Source organism: Pelmatolapia mariae, linkage group LG6 (assembly GCF_036321145.2).
Source record: "Pelmatolapia mariae isolate MD_Pm_ZW linkage group LG6, Pm_UMD_F_2, whole genome shotgun sequence".
In the NCBI taxonomy this organism is placed as follows: domain Eukaryota; kingdom Metazoa; phylum Chordata; class Actinopteri; order Cichliformes; family Cichlidae; genus Pelmatolapia; species Pelmatolapia mariae.
The window spans coordinates 26,380,667-26,406,914 of record NC_086232.1 but is presented as its reverse complement, the minus strand read 5'-3'; the positions used below and the strand labels follow the sequence as shown (position 1 = coordinate 26,406,914).

The 26,248-nt window shown below is 40.0% G+C and overlaps 1 protein-coding gene across 6 annotated transcripts; it reads right to left on the bottom strand.

Moving 5' to 3' along the window:
* Window positions 1–594: 594 nt before the first annotated feature.
* fip1l1b (FIP1 like 1b (S. cerevisiae)) lies at window positions 595–20,383 on the bottom strand. 6 transcript variants are annotated; one of them, XM_063476402.1, is made up of 16 exons: window positions 20,121–20,383; window positions 19,690–19,744; window positions 16,189–16,255; window positions 15,968–16,080; window positions 15,328–15,392; window positions 15,099–15,209; window positions 13,985–14,115; window positions 13,167–13,285; window positions 12,692–12,745; window positions 11,259–11,358; window positions 7,971–8,127; window positions 7,784–7,865; window positions 7,149–7,204; window positions 6,808–6,997; window positions 6,307–6,453; window positions 595–1,249 (listed from the first exon to the last, which is right to left on the bottom strand). In XM_063476402.1, exons 1-16 carry the CDS (start codon window positions 20,197–20,199, stop codon window positions 1,108–1,110), a joined length of 1,668 nt encoding a protein of 555 aa, XP_063332472.1. In that variant the 5' UTR covers window positions 20,200–20,383; the 3' UTR covers window positions 595–1,107. The 6 variants fall into 6 exon arrangements, with proteins under 6 accessions (XP_063332472.1, XP_063332476.1, XP_063332471.1 ...); XM_063476401.1 differs by having other exon boundaries at window positions 597–1,252; XM_063476403.1 differs by having other exon boundaries at window positions 597–1,252; window positions 7,149–7,201.
* Window positions 20,384–26,248: the final 5,865 nt, after the last annotated feature.

Genomic DNA, 26,248 nt, shown 5'->3' with positions numbered 1-26,248 from the left:
CCAGGACACCGGCCCTTAAGGCCTGGAATTAGCACCTGTTCTACACGAAGTCAATGATTAAAGTTAAAGAGGGTCCATTGTGATTTTTATTTTGTCATGTACTTTTCCAATGGTTGATCCTCACATTAAAGTTTCCTTTTTTAAATAACGTCTGTGTGCATAGAATACACATCAACTTCAAAATGCTCAGCTTAAGACATTTTTTCCCCTTATAGCTTCTTTATGAGCAGAGAAAAACCAACCCACCTGACCTCCGTCTTTTATGATGCAGTCAGTCAGAAGAAAGATGTCTAAAGGCCCAAGTCTGGATTCAGGTGATGGATGAACTGAGGGGCTACTCCAAAGTTCATTGTTACATAAATAAGGATTATTTTTAGACTGAATAATGCAACGTTTTTTTGTTTTTGTTTTATAAAAGGATTCCAGGAATAAAAATATAGAAAAGTGTGTATTAAGTCCTCTTTAATTAATCTGAAAAGAACCATACATATTTTCTACTTAATAAATTTGTGAACTAATGATGCATAATGGGGAGACTATAAAATTAAAAATGATAAACATTATTAGGCTCTGGAGAAATGAAAACAGTAGACAATTAAGTATTTATTCCAAGAAAAGTCACAAAAAGACATCTTATCAAAAAGTGTTTAATTGAACTTAACTGACAGCTTTCTAAGGAAGTCTTTATTGGGGACAAGAACAAATGGACAACATACAAACAACAGAAGAAGAGCAAATTCTGCTGATCACAGCGACTATACAGTGAAATCTTTGAGCCTAATTTACAGCAGTGCTCTGAAAGAAGGGGCAGAGAGAAAAATGAGGTGGTTAAAGACCAAATGATGTTTTGCCTGATCGGATGGAAAAGATGGGTTAGGAGAATGACCATTCCTCCTTCACCTCCTTCTCCTTTGCTCCATTTATTCTGAAGTGATGGTGAGGGTGAACGACAGCAGGGTGGAGGAGAATGGAGACTGATGGAGAGGAGAGTGACAGGGCCATCTGTCACTCAGCCACTTTCTGGTTTTCTTGGTCTCTCGTTCATTTTCTCCCTTTCTGGTCAGCATGGAGACAAATGAAGGGATGAAAGATGGGAAGTGGTCATCGCTACTCCATGGCTTCCTGATTCTCTTGGTCTGCGCTGATCTCCTCGCTGGCCTCTTTGCCCTCCTTGCTCCTCTTGCTCTTCTTGTGTTTGTGCCGCCGGTGGCTGTCCCCCTCCTCGCTGTCGTGCCTCCTCCTGCTACTGCTGCTAATGAAAGGTGAAGAGGACAGGAGAGAAAAAAAATGATCGGAAGAGAAGTAAAGGGCAGGTGTAAGGAGATGGGAAGGAAGAGGAGGTAGGAGGTGAGAAAGAGACACGGACAAAGAAAGGCCGAGATCAGAACAGATGAAAGGTGAGAAGAAGAGAAATAGAGACGAGAGGGCAAAGACAAAGGAGAATGAAGAGAGGAAGCGTGGGTTAGACAGGGCAGAGGTGGAAAGAAAATAAAGTATTAAAAACCTTCATATTTTCAGGGTTTGTCAGTTGAGCATTTTTGTTCCTCTGATATTTCGATCCTCACATCACACATATGACATTTTTAATGACTACAGCAAATTGTCTGAAAATTCTTGGGGGGGGTTTTGTTGTTGTTAATGATGCGACTGCTGATGTTAGCTCCGTGACTTCAGTTTACAGCGGACTTTTTAATTGTTTAAAAACACTGAATCTCTCAACGTTTTACAAGGACAGATCTCAATAAAACTAACACTTCATGAGCTGCTGCTACTTTTAGTTTAAACCAGGGGTAGGCAACCTTTTCTGATGATGAAAATTTCCTCAGAAGTCAGTGTGCCATATGATTGCATTAGCAATAAATTTAATAACACTCTATATGAACAGTTACACACTATATAGAACAACTTTATAGAATTATATTTGTTCGCAGATGTTGGCAGCTATCAGCGAATAGTTATCAGCTATTTTGAAACCAAAAAAAGACACTTTTTATACATAACAAGAACTCCATAACAGCAAATGAACTGTACAACAGAAAATGCAAATGCTATTTATGGTCTCCTCACAACAATGATAAGAAAAATAAACTGAGCCAATATGACATGTTTGTTAATAAAGAGATACACATGTGATCTCTGGTCTCCCACTCAGAGACACGGGTCTCCGAGTGTCCAGCATTCAGACGGCTACCTGAGGACACTCTTCACGTGAGAGAAAACCTGCTCACACAGATATGTAGAGCCAAATACTGTCAATAATGCCTCTGCAATGTTCTGAAGACAGTTAAACTTGTCAGGTAGTGATGTCCAGCAGGTGAAAATGCAAGCTCCATGAACACGCACAGCTGTGGATTCCAGCTGCTTCGATGTTGCATTAACTCAGCCAGTTAATGCGAGACAAATCTACCTGCTCATTAAAGCTTTCTGGTTTGATCAGAAAAGAAAACATTGGTCCATACACCTGAAAGTCCCGAAAACACATTGTGAATTCTGTCTCGAGTCTACGGATGTATCCATGTATTTCCGTGGTGCTGATGCTGCGCTGAGCAGACAGCTCCTGAAGCTTTTGAAGTGTCAGAATGTGGAAAGCTAACAACGTCCCTCTCACCAGTAGGTAGTGCTGGGCGATATGGAAAAAATATTTATCACGATATGAATTCTTTTATATCACGATAACGATATATATCACGATATACCACCTGACCTGTGGTCATCTGGAAAGTATGCAGTCTGTAAACAGCGAGTGGAGAGGGTGCAGTCTTTGTTTTGAGTTACCGTAAAGCATGTTGCAAATCCGGGTGCACGTACAGCAGCACCATGTCGCAAAACCACAAGACGGAGTTTCTTTGCAAAAAATATCATTTTTTTATACTTTATTTTCTCTTGCATAAAGTTAAGAGTATGTATAGTGAGAAGACAACACTAATATATTTGCCACAGGCTATTTAACCCTTTAAGACCTACCATAGAACCAAGTCCGCCAGAGCTTATCTTTACATTTTACATGCTGTAGTGCCATTTGTGGGAGCATTTCAAGTTGCTATACATCAATACAACCGTTATAGCCCAAATTTTAATAATGTGTATGCATTAAGTCCATAGTAACTACATAAATTGCAAAAAAGTGCAATAAACTACAAAAAAATTGAAAATCGTTTTTGTTTTGTTTTTTACATATATTTCTAGTTAGAGAAATTTAAGAGGCTTATCCCTCAAAACTGTAAATACAAAAAAGTTGCACAAAATAGTTTCCAACCACGAGAAATTTATTTTGAGTGTCTTCATAGTTTTATTTTTGATTTACACTAATTTTTATATACTACAGGAAAAATGAAAATAAATAAATGCAAATTTGCAAGAACACAGCATGTGCATCAAAATAAACTATTTCCAACAGTGTAATTTGACTTCTAAGCATCCCAGAAACGATACAGAAAAGCATAAAGTCAAACATGACTTTTAAAAACACCAACATAGGCTTTGAAGCTAAAAAACTACATTTTCCGCGAAAATGACGTCACTTCCGGTTTCGGGCAGGTAATGGAGGACATGCGATAGTTGTGCTGACTTATATTCCAAGTAGGAAGTGTTATGAACAGCTGATCGGATCGGCAAAGCCTGTTTCTGGAATATTATGTTTTTGTTCTTGCAAGTCTGGAATATTATGTTTTTGTTGCTGGAAGTGCTTTTTATGCAATTTTTGCAAAGCTATATGTGGAAGGAAACCATGACCTAGGGCAAGCTAATGGAATAAGATGTAAGTACAACATATGCAAAAAATAAAAATAAAATTATTGCGCTACCTTACGTGGTTCCAGTTCTACAGGGATTTAAAAATAGTTAGGGAAAACGGAGTGTGCCTGCTCCGACCGGTTGTAAACGATTAATGATATATTTTATGTAATAATTTATAAAATTAGGGTTAGAAACGATAGAAACGATAGAAGACAAATGGCACGATAGACACTTTTCTATCGTCCACACGATATATATCGTCATATCGCCCAGCACTACCAGTAGGCTAAGTTATTTTTAGCCAATTACAAGTTGAATCTGCTAGTTGGGGTTGTTAGCTAAGATACTGTCATTAAGAAGCAGCACAACTAATGTGTCTATGCATGCTAATTTGTGATGTGCACCGCTGGCGCGGCCATTAATTTTTTAATGCACCTTCTCAGATTAATTCACTGCGTGTCGTGCCCAGGGCTGGACTGGGACAAAAAAATCGACCCAGGCATTTTGACTATAGACCGGCCCACCAGGTATTATAGGAAAAGCCATAAAGCCTTTGAATGAAAACAAACGCTGTTGTGACAGTAATGTACGCTGTCTTGTTGGTATATGTATGATTTCTATACATTTTACGTCAGATAAAAACTTTGGTTGTAAGCTTCAGATAATTATTTAATAAAAGCTAGACATTTTAAATGAGAATAAGAAAGAAAAGTACTTCTTTGTGCCCCCCTTTCCCTGTTAATGCCCTACCTGGCCCCCTGGCAAAACTTTGCTAGACCCGCCCCTGCACAGTTACCAGCTGTCAGCTACGTAAAAAAAGGATCCTGGTGTTATTTGTCTCTCAGAAACAGCTCATAACTTCCCTTCAACTCATTCATGTCACCTAAAAGGTAAACCTGTTTCTCCATCACCTGTTCAGCTCTGATGATTCAGTAAGGACATCTCCTGGTTTCATCTTCATGCTTCCCTCTCACCAGATAACCAAACCGACATCATGACCAGCAGCTTTACAGCTGTGGCTCCAGCAAACATCAGCTGATACTAGAAATTAATATTAAATAAATTCTAACAACAGCTGATCAAGCTTAAACGTGCTGCGGAAACCGACATCCGCCGGTTTCCGCTTTCTGGCGCAAAGTGGGCGGTAAACAAACAAGAGAGAAAAGCCGATCAGCTGATCATTGATCAGTTTCACGATTGAAGTAGCAACAGGAGAGGGAGGGGGAGAGAATGAGAGGAGAAGAGGCAGCTGTGCAGCAAAGACACAGAATAACTCCAGCTTTGTGTCTTTTTCCATTCTAGCTGAAGTCCGGGACAAACTGTTCCATCTCAGCTCAATACGAAACGCGTAATATTTTCTCTGAATACGGGACAATTCCGTCTTTTTACGGGACGGTTGGCAACTCTACTAACTAACCTTATGAATAAAATAAAGTTCACTATCAATAACATCATAGCACCCACCCAGCTGTATAGTTATTGTAACTGACTGTAAAAAGTCAGCACAACGAAAATAAACTACACCTAAACTTGGTTTATATCTGACCCAGATAGACTGCAGGTCATAGCTTCTTACCTGAAGTTCAGTTCACCTGACACTCGGACCGGCCGCACCTCGGGGTTCTCCTCCTGCCTTTCCCTCATCCACCTGCTGGCCTCCACCACTTGCTAATGTTACTGAATCTGTGGAAGCTCCGCGATAGCCACCACCAAACAACTGAGTTATTTTTACACACCGGCCAGCATCTGGCCAATCCACCACCTTTCATTGTTTATACCGTTACAAAAAAATAAATAAATCATCAAGCCCATAAAAACGAAAAATCATCATCAGGGATACCGAGCAAATGGCCGGTATGCCCGATGGCCAGTCCAGCTATGGTCGTGCCATCAGTTAACCTTTCGCATGCCAACTGTGGCACGCGTGCCTAGGGTTGCCGACCCCTGGTTTAAACTCTGCTTTCATATGTAACAACTGAAAATTTGTAAAAGCTAAAATATTTCTGTTTAACTCACATGTTTACATTTCATTTCACAACATAAGCTTAGCCCTAGAACACCAACGCTGCGTGATTAAAAGTCCAATCATCTTGGAACCCTGTGTGTGTTGTCTGTGTTGTCTACGCAATAACAGCCAATATTTTAGGGCTTCTGGTTTAGTCGGTGTGTATCAGGACCAATACTTCCTGTTCCTCCCAGTGTTTAAGGATACAGATATAATTCATTAATTCTAAAAAAAAAATAATAATAATTTGCAAGTGTTTAATGCAATCCCTTTTTTGCCTGCTCATATATGACTGGCCAAGAACAGGAACCCACAGAACCACCAGAATCAAAATTCTTTGTCTGCAGAAATACATGAATATTTACATAAACTATCTATTTACAGTATTTACAGGGGTTAAACTAAGCCCAATAAATAAAACAGAGAGCAACTTTCATCAGCGTTAACTATGTGACAGGCTTTCACTTTTAAAAGACCAGAAAACTAACCAATAAATAAAATGTCCCATAGTTTGGGAAATAAACTAGTTACACAACAGGGGTGAAAGAAAAACTGTGTTCATTTACCTGCGTGAGGACTTGTGGCGCCCCTCTTCTTTCTCTCTGTGCCGCCTCTCTCTGTGTCTTTCCTCTTTCTCCCGGCTTGCACGGTCACGGTGGCGTTCTGCGTAACCGCGCTCTGGATAATCACGGTACCGATACCGCTCCTCGTCGCTTTAGAAGACGAAAAGGGAAGGAGAAGTTACTTTATTTACATGTAAAACAACTCAGTCTCTGGTTAAAGCAGCTTCCTAACATCAATTGTTCACTTTTCTTTTATTACTCTTAATTTCTCTCCTAGATGCTGTTTATTAGTTCTTTAAAAACCTTCTGTCAGTGCTCTCACTAACAGTTGTGATGAGTTTGACGACCGCGTGACGACTATATGTATGATCACTGATACACCAATACCCACGAACAGCTGAAAACAAACTTCAAATTATTTGTTTATCCCTTTCTGTGGCTTTACAGATGCCATTCAAATCCCCCAGCAGCCCATTCACTACTGTTTTTGTCCCGCTGGTGTACCTGGTGTAGCTCATAGCTGAAGGGCTGTGCTCCCTCTCTCGTTCCCGCTCATGTGTCCTCTCTCTGGGTCTTTCTCTGTCCTTGTCTCTTTTGTCATCTCGGCGGGAATAATAATCCCAAGGTTTGGAGTTATCTATCATCGGAGGCCAAGGAGGAGGCACACCTCCAACCATGGGGGGAGGGTAAGCACCTGAAAACAAATAAGAGGGAAAGCTGGAGTTCATTTAAATAAAAATATGTAGCTACGAATGATGATGGTGCAAATGTGTGCATTTGAACATGCATTTTTGTAGCGTTTGCCACATCTGTGACTGACAGCATGAGATTACATTGGTCTGTACCTTGAGGAAACGGATACGGAGGAACAGAGCGTCCATCATAACCTCCTGGATGGCTGCTTTGAAAACATAGAGAGAGAAAGGAAACATATTACTTCAGAGTGTGTATGTGTGTGCGCGTGTTGTCTTTTCACTGTCGCAACGATTACTGTTCAAACAAAGTCATATAGCACCAAATGGCATTGTTATGTTTCGTTATATAATCGTCATACCTTTTCTCAAGTTTTAGAACTGAATGAAAACACATTAAAAAACACGAGGCTGTGTTTCCTTACACATTAACCCAAGGGTACACAGCTTGAATAACTAAGTGTGTGTGTGTGGGGGGGGGTTACTTTAAACTTTGCACCAAAAAGAAAAAGAAATAAAAAAAAGCCAAAGCAAACCTTTTATATAATATCTATACAGTGTCACTGAACTGCAGGTCAGTGCACCAGTGCACATGTTTGGACGGACTTAAAGTGTGTGCACAGGTGTAAAATGCAGCTGAAAACACTTGTGAATACATGTCTATATTTATGTTATGTCAAGTTGTTTTCAAGCTATACATTATAATGTTGCACTAGCTTTAAAAACATCCATATTTAAAGTGCTAGAGTTGAACTGCAACTGTGTGTGTGTGTGTACAGATGCATTACCTGTCCATAGTGGGGATGATAGAAGGAGGAGGCCCACTAGTTGGTGGAGGAAAACTAGGAGGAGGGACAGTAATGGGCAACCCTACAAAGAAGCAGAAGGAGTGAAGAGAGTAAACATGCTGAAAATATTGCATAACAATAATAATGATAATAATGATAATGACGATAAACAGTAAACTGAACTTACTGGGTGGGGGGATGAGTGGGGGTGCAGTACTGACGTTTGGTGGCGGAGGGAGAAATGGCGGTGGGGGAATGTTTGGAGGAAGTGGTCCGGGGGGGAAGAATGTGGGAATCTTAGCAGGAGCAGGCTCAGCCTCTGATGTTGAGTGCTCAGAGATTACCTGCACAACAACAGAGAGGTGAGAGGTGAGAAGGAACACCGAGAGAGCAAACATCACACAGTTTTAATGTCTGTCAACATACTAAAAACAGCTGCCTGATGCTTTTTCATGATCAGAAGTTGAGTTTGCCATACTCCGTGACCACAAAGTCTTCTGAAACCCTGAGGCGTAACCAGTAGCGGTTTTTGATACGGGCGACACGGGCGGTTGCCCGGGGCGGCATCGTGGTGGGGGGCGGCATCACGGGCATCGGCCAAAAAAAAAAAAAAAAAAAAAAAAAAAAAAAAAAATTGCTCGTACTCATGCTGCCCCGACATCAGCCAGCGCATATTGGGAATGGCATAGGCACCGATCGGTTTTCTATCGCCCATTTGCTGGGAGTAAGGGCACCCTCCGTTTGCCAGGTGCGCCTGCTGCTTGCGGCACAGGGAGGAGAGGGCGGGGCGGCGGGGGATTCTCTGGCTGGCGCAGCATCTAATAACCAACTCGCAAAATAAAACAAAACAACAAACACGAAAACACCAGACATCATGATACAGACTTATAATTTGCACCGATGTTTTTTCGAAATTCTATAAGCGAAAAGTGAGTGCGAGAGCCCTCAGTGCGCCTGCTCGCTGCTGAAGTCAAAGTAAACTTTATTGTCATCTCCACTACATACAGTCCAGTATATAGAGAGACGAGACGACGAGGCTTCTGTTACAGCAGTGCAAGTAAACAAACAATAAATATAAGAAGAGTAAGAAAATAAATATACACTTTAGGACTAGGGGTAAAGGGATCAATAACAATTTAAAATTTATAATTTACAGTTTGATACTTTAAAGTCTCACACACAACCTGTCGAAAGGGGAGGGACCAGCTGCTTCCAAATAGAGCACATTTCATTCATAATGATGTAAATCCAAGCCCATTATGTATTCATGATTTGAATCCTGGGTTGTGCGAAATCCCAGAAATAAACCCTAAACAAAGTGAATCTGTGAACTAAGGTGTAGGTCTATTAGGTTATGTTGTGGCGATCCTCGATACGGGGTATTTGTGTTCATACTGGAGTGCAAAATTAAAACCAATGGAAGATGGACAAGAAAATTTCAAAGCCATTAGGTGCTCAGTTTAGAAAAAATAGAAAAGAGGAGGAGAAACGAGCAAAAGATACAGGTAAGCAGATGTGTCATTGGATAATGGCAGGTCATCCTGAAACAATCAGAATCAGAATCAGAATACTTTATTAATCCCTAAGGAAATAATGTGGATTACAGTTGCTCCAAAAAGAAATGGTAAAAATAGTAACAGTAACAGACTAAACTCCAAACAATACATTATGTTACAGATTTTAATATCAATTAGTTCCGACTAGGGCTGCCACGATTAGTCGACTAGTCACGATTACGTCGACTATCAAAATTGTCGACGACTGATTTAATAGTCGACGCGTCGTTTGAAGCTTTGTAAGATCACAAAAGACGCAGGAATAAGTAGTAGGATTTCAGAGTGTAATAACGGATTGAAACAGAAGATGGCAGCACTGCACGTACAAGGATGCCAGCTGCCGTTAAACCCCGAAGAAGAAGAAGAAGCAGCTCTGTCCCAGAATTCATAGCGCAGCTCAGCTCAGTTTCCAACAATGGCGGCAGCTAGTTATTTTTAATATTACTCTTATTATTCTTTCTGGGTCACAAAATAAACGTTTAACATATTTTCAGGCGAGAATGTAACTGTGTAAACCTCAAATATCTGCTCAGTTTATCAAGACACCACATATTTTCAAAAGCGCTCCGACGTTTTCGGAGACATCTGTTACCCACTAGCTCGATAGCTAGCCGGGGAAAAGGCTCACTAGAGCCCGTGAGAACACCGGACTCCCGGCAAATCGTTTTCAAACCCACCGCCGTCTTTCACTACTCAGGTTAAACATGCATAAGTCACTTAGATAACTTAAAATGTTATTGTTTGGCTTTTCTTTAGTATTTTATTTGTTCCTGAGTAAACCGGTTTGGCTGAGATTAAAGTTATAGTTTTTACACAGCTGAATAAACGTCAAGCAGACAACTGATTATCAGAAGTGTGAGATGCTCGAGAATATACTCCGGTGTCCTGTTATATTTTAGATATCAAGGAGTTTATTAAACTTCACCGAAACAATCTGCAAATTTCATTAAAATTTAAGAAACTATCATCTTGTCTTTATTTTTAGTTAGCACATACCTTAAACACTTAAAGCTGTAAGCTAATGATAGTTATATAAGAGCAGGTGCATGCTGGTGCAAGCTGTACGTTTTACGTCCAATGGATGCAAGATCTGATTAGTCGACTAATCGCAAAAATAATCGGTGAATAGTCGACTATCAAAATAATCGTTTGTGGCAGCCCTAGTTCCGACAACAGTTTTATGTTAATGTACAATCCTTAATATGTTTTATGTGTATGTGTATGTGTATATGTGTGTGTGTGTGTGTGTGTGTGGGGGGGGGGGGGGGGGGGGGGGGGCAGAGGGAGTGTTCGCCCGGGGCGCCAAACAGGCTAGGACCGCCACTGGGCGTAACCCAGCATGCACCTCACTAGAAACACGTGAGGTGGACAAAGTGCCGAACTACTGTCAGTACTGTCGATTCCTCCTCTCGTGCATTTCCAGTTACTTTTTCCCTTCTGTTTTTGAGTTCATCAGTGAGAGAATAACAATCACTGCTCAGTATAAGGAATACGATTCATAGAAGGACTCACAAATGTCAGCAAATTCCTGGAGGGAGATTGCTGAAACCATCCTAATGGATGTGAGGGAACATACAAAGAAGAGGAAAAAATGTTTGCCTCTAAAAACGAAAAACAAAACAAAAACCCACAACAAAGAGTGGGAACCCATGAAGGAAAAAAAGTCCAAGCATTTTATTTGTTTCTATCGGCTGGGTGTGCATATAAAACACTGGGGCATGACCACAAGATAATTAACACACCAGCACGAGCATAAATGCCAACAACAATGCTGGCCACTTATGTAGGTTACATCATAAGCTACAAAAAGACTCCCCACAGAAATCTAAATCAGGCCTTATGCGGTGTTTTGTTCACTGTGAAAGACGCATAAATAAACTATAACTGGAGGTTTTTCTTGTTTCTGTTTTTGCTTGTACCTGAATATTGTTGCCCTCTAGATTATGTCGGCGTCGACCCTCAACTCTGCTGATAGTTGCCAACTGTCCACCAATCACGTCGATTGTGCCGCTCGATTTCCTAAAAAAAGACAATTTTTAAAAAATGTACATTAAGGTACCGAGCAGGATCCAAAGAAAATGGGCTCCAGCTACTTTCAAATGTACTACAATCAAAAATAATAAGCAAATAAACTATAAGCCAAATTCACCAAAAAGTGTCAGTTTCTGTCTGGTAATTTAGTAAACCAGGGGTACGTATCGTTATGTATGCTGTTTTACCAGCATACATAACGACAGTACTCATTAACTATGGCAAAAACAACAATACTGAGATAAAGGCTACTTACCATGAATACTCACACTTTCTTCTTAAATTTAGAGATAAACATTGTTAATTTAATTTTTAAGTTAAATTATAAGTAAATTTGAACTTGCCATGAAGTGATTTAGGACTTGTAGAGCATTACAACACAACAAAAGTTGGCACAATTATTGTTTTATTTTGATTATCTTGTTTTGATAAATCAGCAGAAGCCATCTTTCTAACTGAAATTAAAATTTAATTAACTGCAGAGCCACTATGACACCATCATATCTGCAACAATCAGCCAAAGTTTAGATCTAAAACAATTTGTAACTTTCTTTTTAAGCTTGGTTAAATCAGCTTTTTGGGTCTCAGATAAAAACTATAACACCCTTAAAGAACACACTTAAAAAAATAGTCGTTTAAAAAGAGAAGACATCTTTAAATGGACTTTCCACCTATTTGTGTTGAAAGTACTTGTCATTTTTATTAGCTTTAACCTCCTAAGACCCGAACTCTTTCATGGCATGCATTTTCAATTTCTCTTTGCTATTTGGGCTGATTGGGACCTGATGAATGTAAAACAAAGAATTACCTGATTTTTGTTTCTGCGAAAAATGAGATCCACAAATGAGGACACTCGTTTTAAATTTTGATAGAACAGTGGCCAGATAATGTCCCCGTAAGCGGATATCAGGCCCTTGTAGAGCACAATTTAGTATTTTTGTCTAGACAACCCAAAATGTGTTGTCCACATACGCCAGGTCCTAGGAGGTTTAACTTTAAAATATAAAATTAAACTAGTTTCTGATACTGTTACAATACAACTAAAATAAATATCATTATTAAGGAAACTAATAACCTTTTTAATATGATATGAGAACCTCACATAGTTAACTGGCCTGCTGTTAGTATTTCTTCTCTTTTGCTTAAGCTGTAAAGCTACAAAGACACATGCAAGTCAACTACACAAATAGAAAGAAACAAGGGTGAAAATCAAGCCGTCTTTGAGGCTTCAAAAGCACCCAGAGAAGCCCATTCCTTAAACATCTATGCATTTCCCATCAGGCCCCCTTAACCTCGGAGGGACAAGGCCATGCCCACTTACGTATAATAAGACAAGTCCTGAGCAGGCGGGCCAGTCCACTGAGGGGGAGAGATCCTACCATTTTGAGACAAAGGACAGGGGTAATGAGAGTAACACACATAATAAAAACCATGGGAAGGCGCCTCATTTTAACCACAGGCACACTGGTGATTATTCTGGAAGTGGCCCAGTGTGTTTGTGTGTCTCCTTATGACCCAAGATGGTGTCTGAGAATGTTGGATTTAAAAACCGTTAACACAATAAACTGATGAAATTTTAACTTTCTTGTACCAAAACTATCAACAATTTACTCCTCGTCCTTCCGTTAGAGATGGCCAGTTAACTGTATGTGGTTGTTTTAGGCATCTTCATCCAACCCTCCCTAGCCCCATAACTGGATTATGTATTTCACTGTGCGCTTAACCTCTACTGAAAAACTGTAAGTGTGTTTCTCTACCAAATATTTAACATGTGAATGTAGAGGCAGGAGTCTTACCTGGTGACCTGACTGACAGCAGACTTATACAAGTTGACAGGAGATGTGAAGTCTGGCTTTGAGGTGTGAACTGGCAAACTGGGTATGTCTTTTTCATTACCAGTTCTGCCCTGCTGAACCTGGAAAAGAGCCACAAAAAAAAAAAAAAAAAAAATATCAGCCTATTAGCACATTTCATGTGTCTTCTGAAGGAGAACAAGGGTGCTGATTTTAAAGTAGATACGGTCAAGCAATGGTCATGCAACAGCACACAAAATTCTAAATTTCTCATCATGGTTTTGAAGTCACTGTGTAGTTGCATGTTTTTGGAAACACACTGGCTATATTTCTTACAATTAAAATTCAGATGCTGGTAGATTTCCAGGAAAATACCTAGATACAAAAATAACATGACATAAATGTCTTTGTTCTTTCCCCTGTAGGTCAACTGACATCAAAGCATGTCACTGACTCTGGTTGCTACCACATTGCTAATCGCTTCCTGTGTGAACGCCCTGTAGAACCTGCCTCCTAAAAATGCAAGCCCTTACTCATTTATCCACATTACCACATGGTCTGCGTTGGTGGTTAACTGAAGACAAAAGCTAAAACATGTAGTGAGGTCAGACAGCTTTCCCCTTTAAGGTATGTGGCCCTGTGACCTGTATGGAACAGCTATGAAACATTTAGCTGTTAGATCTGCTAACGTTTAGGCATTTACACGTTGTATAAAGTGAAATAAAAAAATGCTCAAAAAGAAACTGAGGGTTGGTGGAAGCAGGAGCTGAAGTACAAAAACAAACAAAGACAGAGCCAGCAGTGGTGCAGTGATATCTTACAGTGATCTTGCTTGTCACTGAGCCAACTGTAGAGACCTCGAGGCCCATACGCAGCCTCTTCTGTTTTTCACAGTAAGCCTTCCATGTGTCTTCATTGAAGCCGTAGTTGAAGTAGTCTGACAGATCAGCTCCTACACAAAAAAAAACATGCACACATTTTATGAAATTCTGTACAAAAATCATCAGAGGTGCTCTGATTTTTTTGATTTTTTTTTTAAACTGAGGAGCAAATATGGATTTACAGATTTGGCTAAGGCTAGACCCAGATGGCAACCTTGAAATTTTCATAAAGGACATAATGGCAAACAGTTTAAAAGATTAATACCATATTTCTGTTGACTAACAATTATGGACTATGGAATGGAATTAGAGACACATGGTCATATTTGTCTACTAAACAGCAAACATCCTGCAACTTGCACACTGTGGTGTCTAAAATGTTAAGAAAATCTCTACTACAGACTTGATGTAAAAGATAAAAGGAGCAGTGACTTCTGCTTGTCACAGACAGTGACATTAAGCAGATACAAAATGTAGACAATGGTCTGCAGAGCTGTGCATAGGACTAGTGCACAACCACACTAGTCATTTTAGGCTCTGATTAGAGGGTGTTAATGACCACAAAGCAAGAGTGCCTCCACCACGTAGCGTTTTAAGGCTGGCAATACTTGGAAGACCAACAGGGTAGGCAACCATGAGTCGTACAGCTACAGAAAGTGGAAAGATGATGGCTCCATAGACAAACACCACAGCAGGCTACTGTTTACAGTCTTTTCATAGATTCACCTACGGAAATCTTGCAAGTTTTATTTCTTCTACATAGATCTCGTAGACTCAATGTTTTCTTTCAGTCATTTTAGCTGGAGCTGTTCTACTATAGAAGATTTTAGGGAAGGGGGAACACTAGAGTTAAAAAAAAAAAATCGTGTGTTTGATTTATAACACAATAAAAAGCATTTAAAAAGAGAGAGATCGGTAGTAAAAATGAAATCTGTAAGACATTTATTTTTTCTCCATATGATATAAAATGCTTATTTACTCACTTTTGGAGGCAGCCTCTGGCTTTTAAATATTTTGTCTATAAAAGCAAAGACACATACAAGCACACACGCACCTGGTTTCCTCCATGGTTTCTCTTCAAAAGACTCCATGTCCACCTCTAGCACTGGAACACCGTTAATGTTTCCAGGTGCATCGAGATCCACTCCCTTCAGCTTTGCGGAAACTGAAAATAAACAATACAACAAGTTACGAGAAGACATCACAGTAATGAAACAGGCAAACTGTCTTTATTGCATGTTTCTATTCAGGAAAAAAGAGATTAAGCCAGTAGAGAACGACACCTTGTCCATAAGGTCTGGAGCCTGTTGATTTGATGTTGAGGTTGACAGGTGGGGCTCCATAAGTTCTGGGAGGAAAACACAACAGTATTAAGACTCTGAATGAAACATCCCAACATAAACTTCAAATTACAATTATCATATTCACATTACCCTTTCAGTTTTTCAGCAAATTGATTTATTTAGCTGTTGATAGCTCACTTGAACTTATGTGTTCACTGAAGCATCCTGTTTTATAAGTGGATCAAAAAGTCCATTAACTCCGTCATGTCAAAGCATTAAGAAGCTTGTAGTACAAACAGCTAGTGTTGACTCACTCATTAGGATTCCATATCAAGTCATTATGACATTTGAGATTCTTCCTGGCAGATCCTCTCAGGACGAGCTAAGAGATCTCTCCACAAATGTTCAATTGGGATCTCTGTTTATTTCAGAGACTCAAGGACAATCAGAAGCGACTCCAGGTTCGTAGTTTCCTTACACTTACTGTGGCACTGATAGCCTAATCCAAAGTTGCTGCACTGTGAGGTTTGCTTCGAGGTTCTTTTTGAATTATTTATTTGTTAAATTCTAAACAGTTTTCCTGCTCCTCCTACTGAGAAGCGGATAATATGTACAGAACCACAATTTGCCTCAAACGTACGTGTACTGTGGTGCTCCGGTTTTTATGTCTCCAATCGTGACACGGACATCGTCGTCGTCATCGTCACTGTCGCTGTCGCTCTCCACATCCTCGCCTGTAGCCTCACCTGTGGCCTGAAAATCCAGAAATAAAAACAACACAAGAAACATTCAATGAGTTGAAACTAGGTTCATAATAAAAACAAACAAAAATTATTGAAACTGTCCATGTAAGCTACACACCTCAGAGGCAACTCCATTTCCTGTAGCGTGCGCAGCAGCATCATCTGTTGAAGCATCAGCAGGGGCGCTGCAGATATGAAAAAAACATTAGACACAATAGGACAAATATAAAACTTCTTCTCAGTCCAAAATTTCTGGGTCCAAAATCTCCCAAAGTTTTTCACCTGGGTGGAGATCTGGTGACTGTGAAGGCCACAACATCTGATTTACATCATTTTCATACTCTTTAAACTATTCAGTCATCAGAGCACTGATATCCTAAAAGAGGCCATTCTAATAAGGAAGGAAAAATTAATCAAAGGATAAAGGGGATATTTTAGAAACACTATATTTACTTGCAGTGGCCCTTACCTTAAAGAGAACAAGTATTAAAAAAACAAAACATGCCACTAAAATGTCACTTGTGGGGCGATCGTGGCTCAAGGGTTGGCAGTTCGTCTTGTAATCGGAAGGTTGCCGGTTCGAGCCCCGGCTCGGACAGTCTCGGTCGTTGTGTCCTTGGGCAAGACACTTCACCTACCCTACCGCCTACTGATGATGGCCAGAGGGGCCGATGGTGCGATATGGCAGCCTCGCTTCTGTCAGTCTGCCCCAGGGCAGCTGTGGCAACAACTGTGGTTTGCCTCCACCAGTGTGTGAATGTGAGAGTGAATGAATAGTGGAATTGTAAAGCGCTTTGAGGGTCTCGAAAAGCGCTATATAAAATGCAATCCATTGTTGTTATTATTATTATTATTATTACTTAAAACATAAAGCTGCCACAGCATGACCTCACTGTAGAGTTCAAGGTGTTACATTTTTCCTTCTATCTGTATGTAAAAAACTAAGAGAAAATTATGTTTCAAAAGACTATTAGTTTGTTTTTAAGTCTCCTTTAGTAACTTTTAATTAAACTAGATATGTACACGTACTCATGTGACCTGCTGTCTTTTTTTAAATATGTTTAACCACTTTTGTTATTCAAATTTAAGCACATAATGTAACTGTAAGATGTCTGTATGTTAGGTGGAGCCCAAGTGATGATATATCAGTAAGCCAAAATTATTTTTGGCCTGTCACATATATGTTAGATGAATCTGTCTAAGGCTGGGGATAATTTAATAATGGTGTCATTATAAAGCATTCACTATGAGCCAGAGGTACCTTTACTAAACACGATTAGATTATATTACACTAATTTTATTCTTTGTGCTGCTGCTGTAACAGAGTTTCCCCCTGTAGGATCAATTAATCTATGACAGCAGCAATAGTGTCATCAGCATCTGCAGCACATGTAGCTGAGTATAAATGAAGAGATGAGGTGTAGAGTGAAAGACTGACAAACAACATCCTCATAATTTTCTCTTTTCAATAATATTCTAACATACTACATGTAAAGCAATCTAATCAGCCAATCACATAGCGTCTAGTAAATGCATCTAGCATGTGATTTTAGTTTGGGAGCATCACATGGCTGATTTCAGAAATCCACTGGGATTTTCCCATACAACCGTTTCTAGGGTTTACAGAGAATGGACTTGGGAAAATAAAGAAAGAAAAACTAACCAGTGAGCAGCAGTTCTGTCAATGCCAAAGGTCAAAGGTCAGGTTGATTCAAGCTGAGGACGGCAGCAGTAGATCATATAACCAAATAACCAACCAAAGAATTGATTTCTGCTGCAACATTCAGATGGTAGGCACGAATATCATGACAGCTTTGACAAATCCTGCCTTGTAGCTACCGCTTAGAGTTGTTAGTGATGTAATGGAGTGGGAGATATTTTCAGTTTGGCTCCCATAACACCAACTGAGCATTATTTAAACACCATATCCTACCTGAGTATTGGTAGGTTCTCAGGTAAGATACAGCCGACATAGATCTCATCAGATTCTCATGGATGTACAGCGATTCATCAGTAGCAATTTTGTGACGTCATGAAGTCAACATGGACCAAAATCTCAGATGAATGCATCCATCACTTTGCTGAATCTACGTCACAAAGAATTAAAGCAGTTCTGACAGCAAAAGGCGGTCCAACCCAGTTACTTGCAAGGTGCAGCTAATAAAGTGACCTCTGCGTGTGTATTAATAGTGCCTTTTATCCCTCCCCAGGGATACAGCATCAGCTGAAATCCACCTCATTAAATCTAAAAATTATTAGAAATTGAAATACTTCTAGAGTAGGGGTGGGTGCTGATTATCGATTTATCGATTAAAATCGATTCTAGCTTGGATAATGAGATATGGATTCATTAAAGTCCTGAATCAATTTTTTAAGATAAATTTATTTTGCCCGAAAAGCCTCAGGTTAATCCTCACAAAATTTCAACAACCACCAAACAACTAAAACAGTAAATGAGAGCAGGTACACAGATTCTGCACAAAGACGTAAACACAAAGCGCGGACGCGGCAACGCATCAGAATCAGTGAGATGTCGCCTTTCTCACCCGAGGGCACGGACACGGTCGGGGGTGAAAGACGACAGCTCACTGATTCTGATGTTTCGGCGGGTCTGCACTTTGTGTTTACATATTTTTTGCGCTAGATCCTGAGCTGCAGGTTTTATCTCTCTCCAACCAAAATTCACTGAACCAGCAGCAAAAGAAGCAGCAAACTACGCTTCACATTTGATAAACATCGTCATGGATTCCCTCTTACTTTTGCTGTTTTGCTTCCACCACGATAAAAAAAAAAAAAAAGAAAAGAAAAAAAAAATCAAACTTCATGCACAGCTCTCTCTCTCAGTATACTTCAAGAACAGTTTCCCTTCTAAAAATCTGTTTTCTTCATTATTCGCGTGCGCACAAGTCTACCGTTGTTTACAGGGCTGTCGGCCGCTGTTTTTTTCCTTTTACTTACTTCCGAAAAGAAAGCCTCATTTCTGTTGTTCAATAGGCTACTGAACAAATTTAAACTTTTTAAAATTATGCAAAATTGCAAAATGCTTAGCTGTGTCTCTAATAAAACCTCTGTAACTTTGCACTGCTTCACTTCAGCAGCATCAGGTACTGTTCATATGTTGATTAATGGTTTTCTTTCGTTTTTGATCTACTGCAGAATACTTTTATAAAATCCCAGGCCAGGAAAATCACCTTCATGTTTTTCTGTGTTTTGTCCTCAGCTACTTTGACACAAAGGCATCTGCTGTGATGCTTACACCTTTGATAAAGTCTCGCAAGTGTCAGCTTTCTTTTTATAGATATAAAAATATGGAAATGTACTGATGCATGATCTGAATTATAATATTTCTGACTGAGGCAAAATTCAAATCGAATCGAATCGTGGATCGAATCGATTCAGGACCTTGTAAATCAGAATCGAATCGATTCTAGAAATCAGTGACGATACCCAGCCCTATTCTAGAGTTTGTGAGAAGACTTTCTGATAGCTGTACTGAACTATATTACCTTTGCTAGTTACTCTGCCAACGCTCGTTGACCCTGAAATGTGTTACACACAGAGGGGTTTTTTTTTTGTTTGTTTGTTTTTTAAATCCAGGCTAGGACTGAATTATAGTTACCTGACAGCAGCGTTCAGCTTGGCTTCTTCATCCTCGTCTTTGCTCTCTGACTCATCTGGAACAGAAATTAAAAGCGACTGAGTTCATTTATCGTTATCTAATATATATTTAACTAAAGTTTTGTTTTAAAACTAACAAGGTGAGCTGCAGAAAATACATACGCCACTTCATAGTCCAGTTAAACGTTAGAACAAGCCAGAGTAACATTCAAATGATTTGACTCGAGCGGTGCAGACACAACAGGCCGACCAAAGCCGACCAAAAACCCGCTGCTAGCTTAGCTTCCAGGCTAACGCTCATGATTAACGGGATAGCGCACAGTGATATCTGTTGGTTAGCAGTTAATTAGGAACATAGCGAGAGACATCGTGTTCCACGCCTCTGTCGGTTCGAAGGAACCGTTTCTGCGGACGTCAGGTGGTTGTTTTTACCTCCATACAGCCATTCCTCCTCCTCGTCTCCGGCGCTGGCATCAGTGGTGGCTGTTTTGTCCGCTTCCTCCGCAGACATGTTCAACTTACACGGAGAGCTAAACCAGCAGCGGCTTCAACAACTACAAGCTTCAATAAAGCTCACAGGTGCAAAAATAACAGTACAACTTCTCCCTTTATCGGGGAAATGTGGTTATGTACATAAATTATGTCTTCATAGGTTCATTTCCAACCTTTGCGAGTCGGAGTGAACCCGGAAAAGATTGATGGCATCCCGCTAATGTCAAGAGTGATAGGAGAAAACACAGCGCCCCCAGCGGGCAAAATAACGGCTCCTTTTTTTATGTCGCGTTTTTTTAACACGACAGTGAAAAAAAATCTTAATCAAAATCTTTTCGAAGATTCAGTAACAGGAATGATGGCGGTTTAACTTTCAGGAGAATTAAATAAAACATTATTTGGTGCTGTGACAATTAGTTAGATTATTTTTCAAAGTAACCACCCAAATGCATGCCCAAAAGTGCTTCTTCAATCTCTTTTCCAGCTCTGCTTTTCTTTTAGGAGAAAGTGAAACTTTGCTATGATAAACTTTATTACTCAGTAAAACCTGAAGGGCATTTAAAGCTCTTCTGCAGATGTTGGCTGCCTTTTTATTCTGTTCTCTGTGAAGATGATCCCACACTGCTTCAATGATGTTGAGGTTTGGGTTCTGGGGAGGCCAATCCATGACTGATGATGATCCTACTGTGTTTTTGAATCCAGGCATACTGTTACTGCGTTGGCACTGTACTTGGGATCATCGTTATTATGAGAAATGAAGCCGATGCCAGTCAGACAGACAGAGCCTCCATCATGTTTTATAGTTGGCCCTAGAGACCAGAGATGGGCAGTAACGCGTTACAAGTAATGCGTTACTGTAATCCGATTACTTTTTTTGAGCAACGAGTGAAGTAAGGGATTACTATTGCAAAAAAGGTAATTAGATTACTGTTACTTTCTCGTAAGCACGCTGCGTTACTGCGTTACTAAAACCGTGATTTTTTTGCGAGAGTGTCTCATGACAATGACGTAAGCGAGTGCGACGTTCGTGGCAACAGCTGTGTGCAGATCAACAATGGATAATATAACAAGTGCAGGAGAGAGTATGACGTGCAGCGTTTAAAGCGTGGAAGTACTGACCTTACTTTGAGTTTGATTCCGTAAAAAGTGACAAAAACATTAGCATCCGCTGCTCACTGCGTGGGAAGAAAACTTCTTTTTACAGCGAAAAAACCCCTAAACCTCCGAGCAAGCACCGAGTACGCTGCCGCTGGAATGGGAAATTCACAGACAAACTGCCGTATCCTTCCACTGACCACTGCGGCACACCTGCACCAGGGCCAGTGTTGGGTAAGTTACTTTAAATTAGTAACTTAGTTACATTACTAGTTACTTCTATCAAAAGTAACTCAGTTACTTCAAGTTACTCGTTACTTTCAAAGTAACTAGTTACTAGGGAAAGTAACTTTGGTTTTACTCAGAATTCTCTTGTTAATGTGTTGCTTCCGTAACTGGATACCCAGCAAGATTGCCAGTCTTCTAGCCTGCTTACATGTTAGCACTATCCTGCCACAAGTGCACTGTGCCACCTACCAATAGAAAGGAAAAAATTATCTGCATATTTCCACGAGAGAAATCCCACGCCTGGACCATCGTTGACCGCCACCATGACTCTAGCCTACATTACAGCATCACGTGCACTTTTTACATCCAACACGAAAACTGCAGTTGTGGTGCTTTCGACTGTACTCAGAACTCGGAAATTCTGCCGTCCGAGTAGGAAGATGCAGGTAACTCCAGACTGCAGATAAGCTGCATACAGGGCTGGACTGGGACAAAAAATCGGCCCGGGCATTTTGACTATAGACCGGCCCGCCATTATAAGAAAAATCATAAAGCCTTTGAATGAAAACAAATGCTGTTGTGACAGTGATGTACACAGTTTTGATGGTATATGCATCAACCTATCAATCGTTTGTTGTAAGATTCAGATAATTATTTTTTAAAAGCGAGATATTTTAAATGAGAATAAGAAAGAAAAGTACTTCTTTGTGCCCCCCTCTCCCTGTTAATGCCCTACCTGCCCCCCCTGGCAAAACTTTGCTAGACCCGCCCCTGCACAGTAACCAGCTGTCAGCTGTAAAAAAAAAAAAAAACAAGGATCCTGGTGTTATCTGTCTCTCTGAAACAGTTCATAACTTTAACTCATTCATGTCACGTAAAGGTAAACCTGTTCCTCCATCACCTGTTCAGCTCTGATGATTCAGTAAGGACATCTCCTGGTTTCATCTTCATGTTTCCCTCTCACCACATATCCAAACCGATATCATGACCAGCAGCTTTTACAGCTGTGGCTCCAGCAAACCTCAGCTGATACTAGAAGGTAATATTAAATAAATTCTAACAACAGCTGATCAAATTTAACCGTGCTGCTGTTGTTTAACGAGACCTCTGCTGGTTTCTTCTTTCTGGCGCAATGAAAGAAGAAGTCCTATGATTGGTAGAAAGATGACTGGACTAAAGCAATGATGTCAGCAGTGAGTTTTACAGCGTGGGAAAATGGAAGTGATGTAAAGAATAGACTGACAGCCAAACACCTAGGAAAGCAGACAGATGAGTCAATACTAATCTTCCTTATTGAACTTACATACTTACGCTTCATAAATGGGAACAAATTTTGTGGTTTTTGACAGGCTTCAAGTCACCAAAGTGCCAAAGCATACGGCTTATTATGTGATCTTAGCTTCTCTGCTAAGATTTCGTTATGTGTTGACATAACACATTTACCTGAAAAAGGTCAGACACAAAGACTGGACTGAATTTTGGTGAAAAAGCAGCCAATGTCCACAGAAAACCCCCCGGAAAGCGCAGTGTTGAACAAAAGTATTGAACAGCACCACTTTAAAGAACAAGAAGAAAGTCTGGCACCTTGGAAGCAAAAATTTACAAAATTAGGGTTGGCATAAGACTTGTGAAATGTGCTTTACATTTTTCATCTTATTAAAGAAAGTATAAGTGTTGTTATTGATTGAAACCCTGGTAGTAAATTTTCCCATATTCCTATCTCCACAAGCATTGGGAAAAATGAAGCCCCTCAGGGCCTCACCACATGCGAAGCATAGCAGAGCAGGATAAGCACATGTCCAGATGATTAAAAAAAAACACTGTGTACTCCATTTAGCTGAGCGAGTTTCAATCTCCTTGTCCTGCACGGAGGCTCAGTGTCACGTCTTACCATGGTGCTTTCATCGTTCATTAAATTAGCTCCCCCCTGCACTTATGCTGTAAATGATCAAAGTGCCTGATCTGTTTAAGAAAGTTGTGTCTGAGTCTGAAGGCAGCACAGCCAGTGGCCTGGGGCACACACTGTACCTCATGTAAAAGGCCATGTAGACGCTTCAGCCTCCTATTTGTTTGAATTACCGCCTGGTAAATTGACATAAATAAATCTACTTTTGTTTTTAGTATACCATGGGATGCCACAGTTAATATAGTCTAATGTGTTTTCAGCTGAACTATTTAGTCCTTCGAAATGTTTTGATGTTTCTTATAATCTGTTGGCTTCTGTCTATCCACGGAAAAATGTGTACCCAGAGGTGAAGGTGGTCCTGGCTTCCACTGAAATATGTTTAAACCTTTATTATTTTGAAGATTTGAATATATAAGCCAACTAATGTATTACACAGTTTTATAAAGCCAGCAATGAAACAGCTGTGATTAACACCATCTCAGGCTCCAATATCAAAGTTATACACTTCTAAGGATACCTTTTACCTACAAATAGCCAGGGAAGCACCCCTGAATATATTTGACAAAAGTGTGTGGACATGTAGATATTCTTTGTGAAGACGAGCACTCTTCCATTTGTAGAACAGCCTCCACTCTTTTGAAAATGTTTCTGCAAGACTGTAGAATCTCACTGCAGAGGTTTGCTCCCATTCAGACATTCAAGGCAAGGCTGAATGTTCAGCTTATACTACTTTGATATGCTGCAAAAATGAATGAAGATAGCAGCTATATCAAAGTATTTCAAAGTCTATTCTGGACAGTAAGTTGTTCATGCATTTCTCTACCTCTAGCTGGTTTTGATAGAAGTGAAACTTCACTGGACAAGGTAATCATAAAAAACCAAAACACAAAGAAGTTGTGAGGGCAAAATTGCAGGTTTTCCAAGGACAATGCTAGTTTTACAGCTAAGCCATCTCTGGAACAGCAGTAGAAGCAACTAAGTACATTTCCTTATTCAGGCTACTTCAATAAAGCACAATTTTAAGGTTTTTATTTCTTAGTTTTCAACTATTTTATCTGTATTCTTTATTTTTTGGTTTATAGCAAGTAAGTTGTTACTAATGCAAATTATAAGCAATAAATAAATGATGTTAAACGATGTTATGTGTAAGCCAGAGGTTGTAAAAACACAAGAGCTCTTCACCAAAGCCAATATACTATATTGTAATTTTAAGAAAAGTAATCCAGATTCACAACAAAATTTATTGAGGTATTTCTCTGGTCGCTATCCACTTCTCCACCAGGTTTCATGAAGTTCAGCTGGGTGGTTTTTGTGTAATCCTGCCGACAAACAAACAAATGCCACTAGAAGCATACCTCCACATCAGCTCCTGCCTTAGAAAAGGAATAAATACTTAAACTTTGCCTCTCTCAAAGAGCTTTTATAAGTTTATAACCTCAAGAAGCAGCTGCAGACTCATCAGCAGCGAAATGACTTCTCATGATTGCTGTTGTGGTTGTTTGCACAAGAAGTTGCCTGCTAATGCAAAGAAAACTCTTAATGCATTTATGGCCTCTGACCAGTTAAGTGGAGCCACTTTAGCTTTGTCAGTAAAGGACAAGGAAATCTGTGGATTCTCTCACTCTCCCTCAGTTTTTACAGTGGAAATTACACAGAGGCGTGGCCTGAGTTCTGACACTCACTGGTTTATCTGAGGCTGAAATGAAATTAATTTTTATGTAGTGCGTGCTCTCTCTCACAGGGAGAGTGAAAAATGGGATGGTAACACTATAGTTGTGATTATATTGATTTTTTCCCCCCATACCGTATGTGAGAACCACACAGGGGTTCATATCACGGGAATCTACTGTATCACATCATATGTGTGAGCTTTTGTGTGGCTCCCCCAAGTTTACGGTGTATTCACACACACACCACACAAACACACACACACACACACACACACACACACACACACACACACACACACACACACACACACACACACACACAGGGACTAATGGTCTCAAACTTAAACTGATCATGGAAATTGCATTTATTTCATTCACTCTCTCTCCCTCTCACGCGTCTCTCTTCCAGTCTGTTACTCCTCTGTGTTTTCTGATCACATTCTCTCCTTTTGTTTCCTTTATACCCCCACCTGCTTTTCACGCTCTTTTCTCCCTTTTCTCTTTTCCCTTCCATTTACTCAAGAGCTATTTCAAGTCAAATTTACTTAACTGAGATGATCGTAATTAGATAAAGTCTTGCAAAGCATCTTTTGAGACAAAAAGACAACAAAGCAGCTTTTAAACTAGAAAAGCACATCTTTCCCGAGGTTCAGTGCCAGGGTCCTGTTTCTTGAGAGAAATGATACAGATCTAACAGTCTGTTCCTCTGCCATTCCCACCTGTCCATCTGTTCATTAACTTTAGCTTAGTGGTTTTTGTGTAATCTTGCTGATAGACAGTGTTGATCACTTACCACCAACTTAATTCTCACCTTGCCACTCTCAAGGTAAACCCTGCTTCAGCATTTACAGGTGCCATCAGACTTACAAACTTATTCTGGTAACCGGGCATGGATCTCTGTGTTTTTCTGCGTAAGTAGCTGCCCCTGTGACCCGATAAACTTACAAACTGGACTTTATTATGCAGCCAGAGGAGGAGGAGTCAGCACTTAGACACTTTGCATTTCAGCTTCTACCTACAGTCTGTGCATACAACAACCATGCACAGAGATCTGCAGAATATAATGAAAATTAAAGACAAAAAAACAAATTTTGCAAACAGAGCAGGAACGTGATTTAAAATAAAATGTGGTTGAACTCTCGGATGCAATGGCAAAGGTCAAAACCACA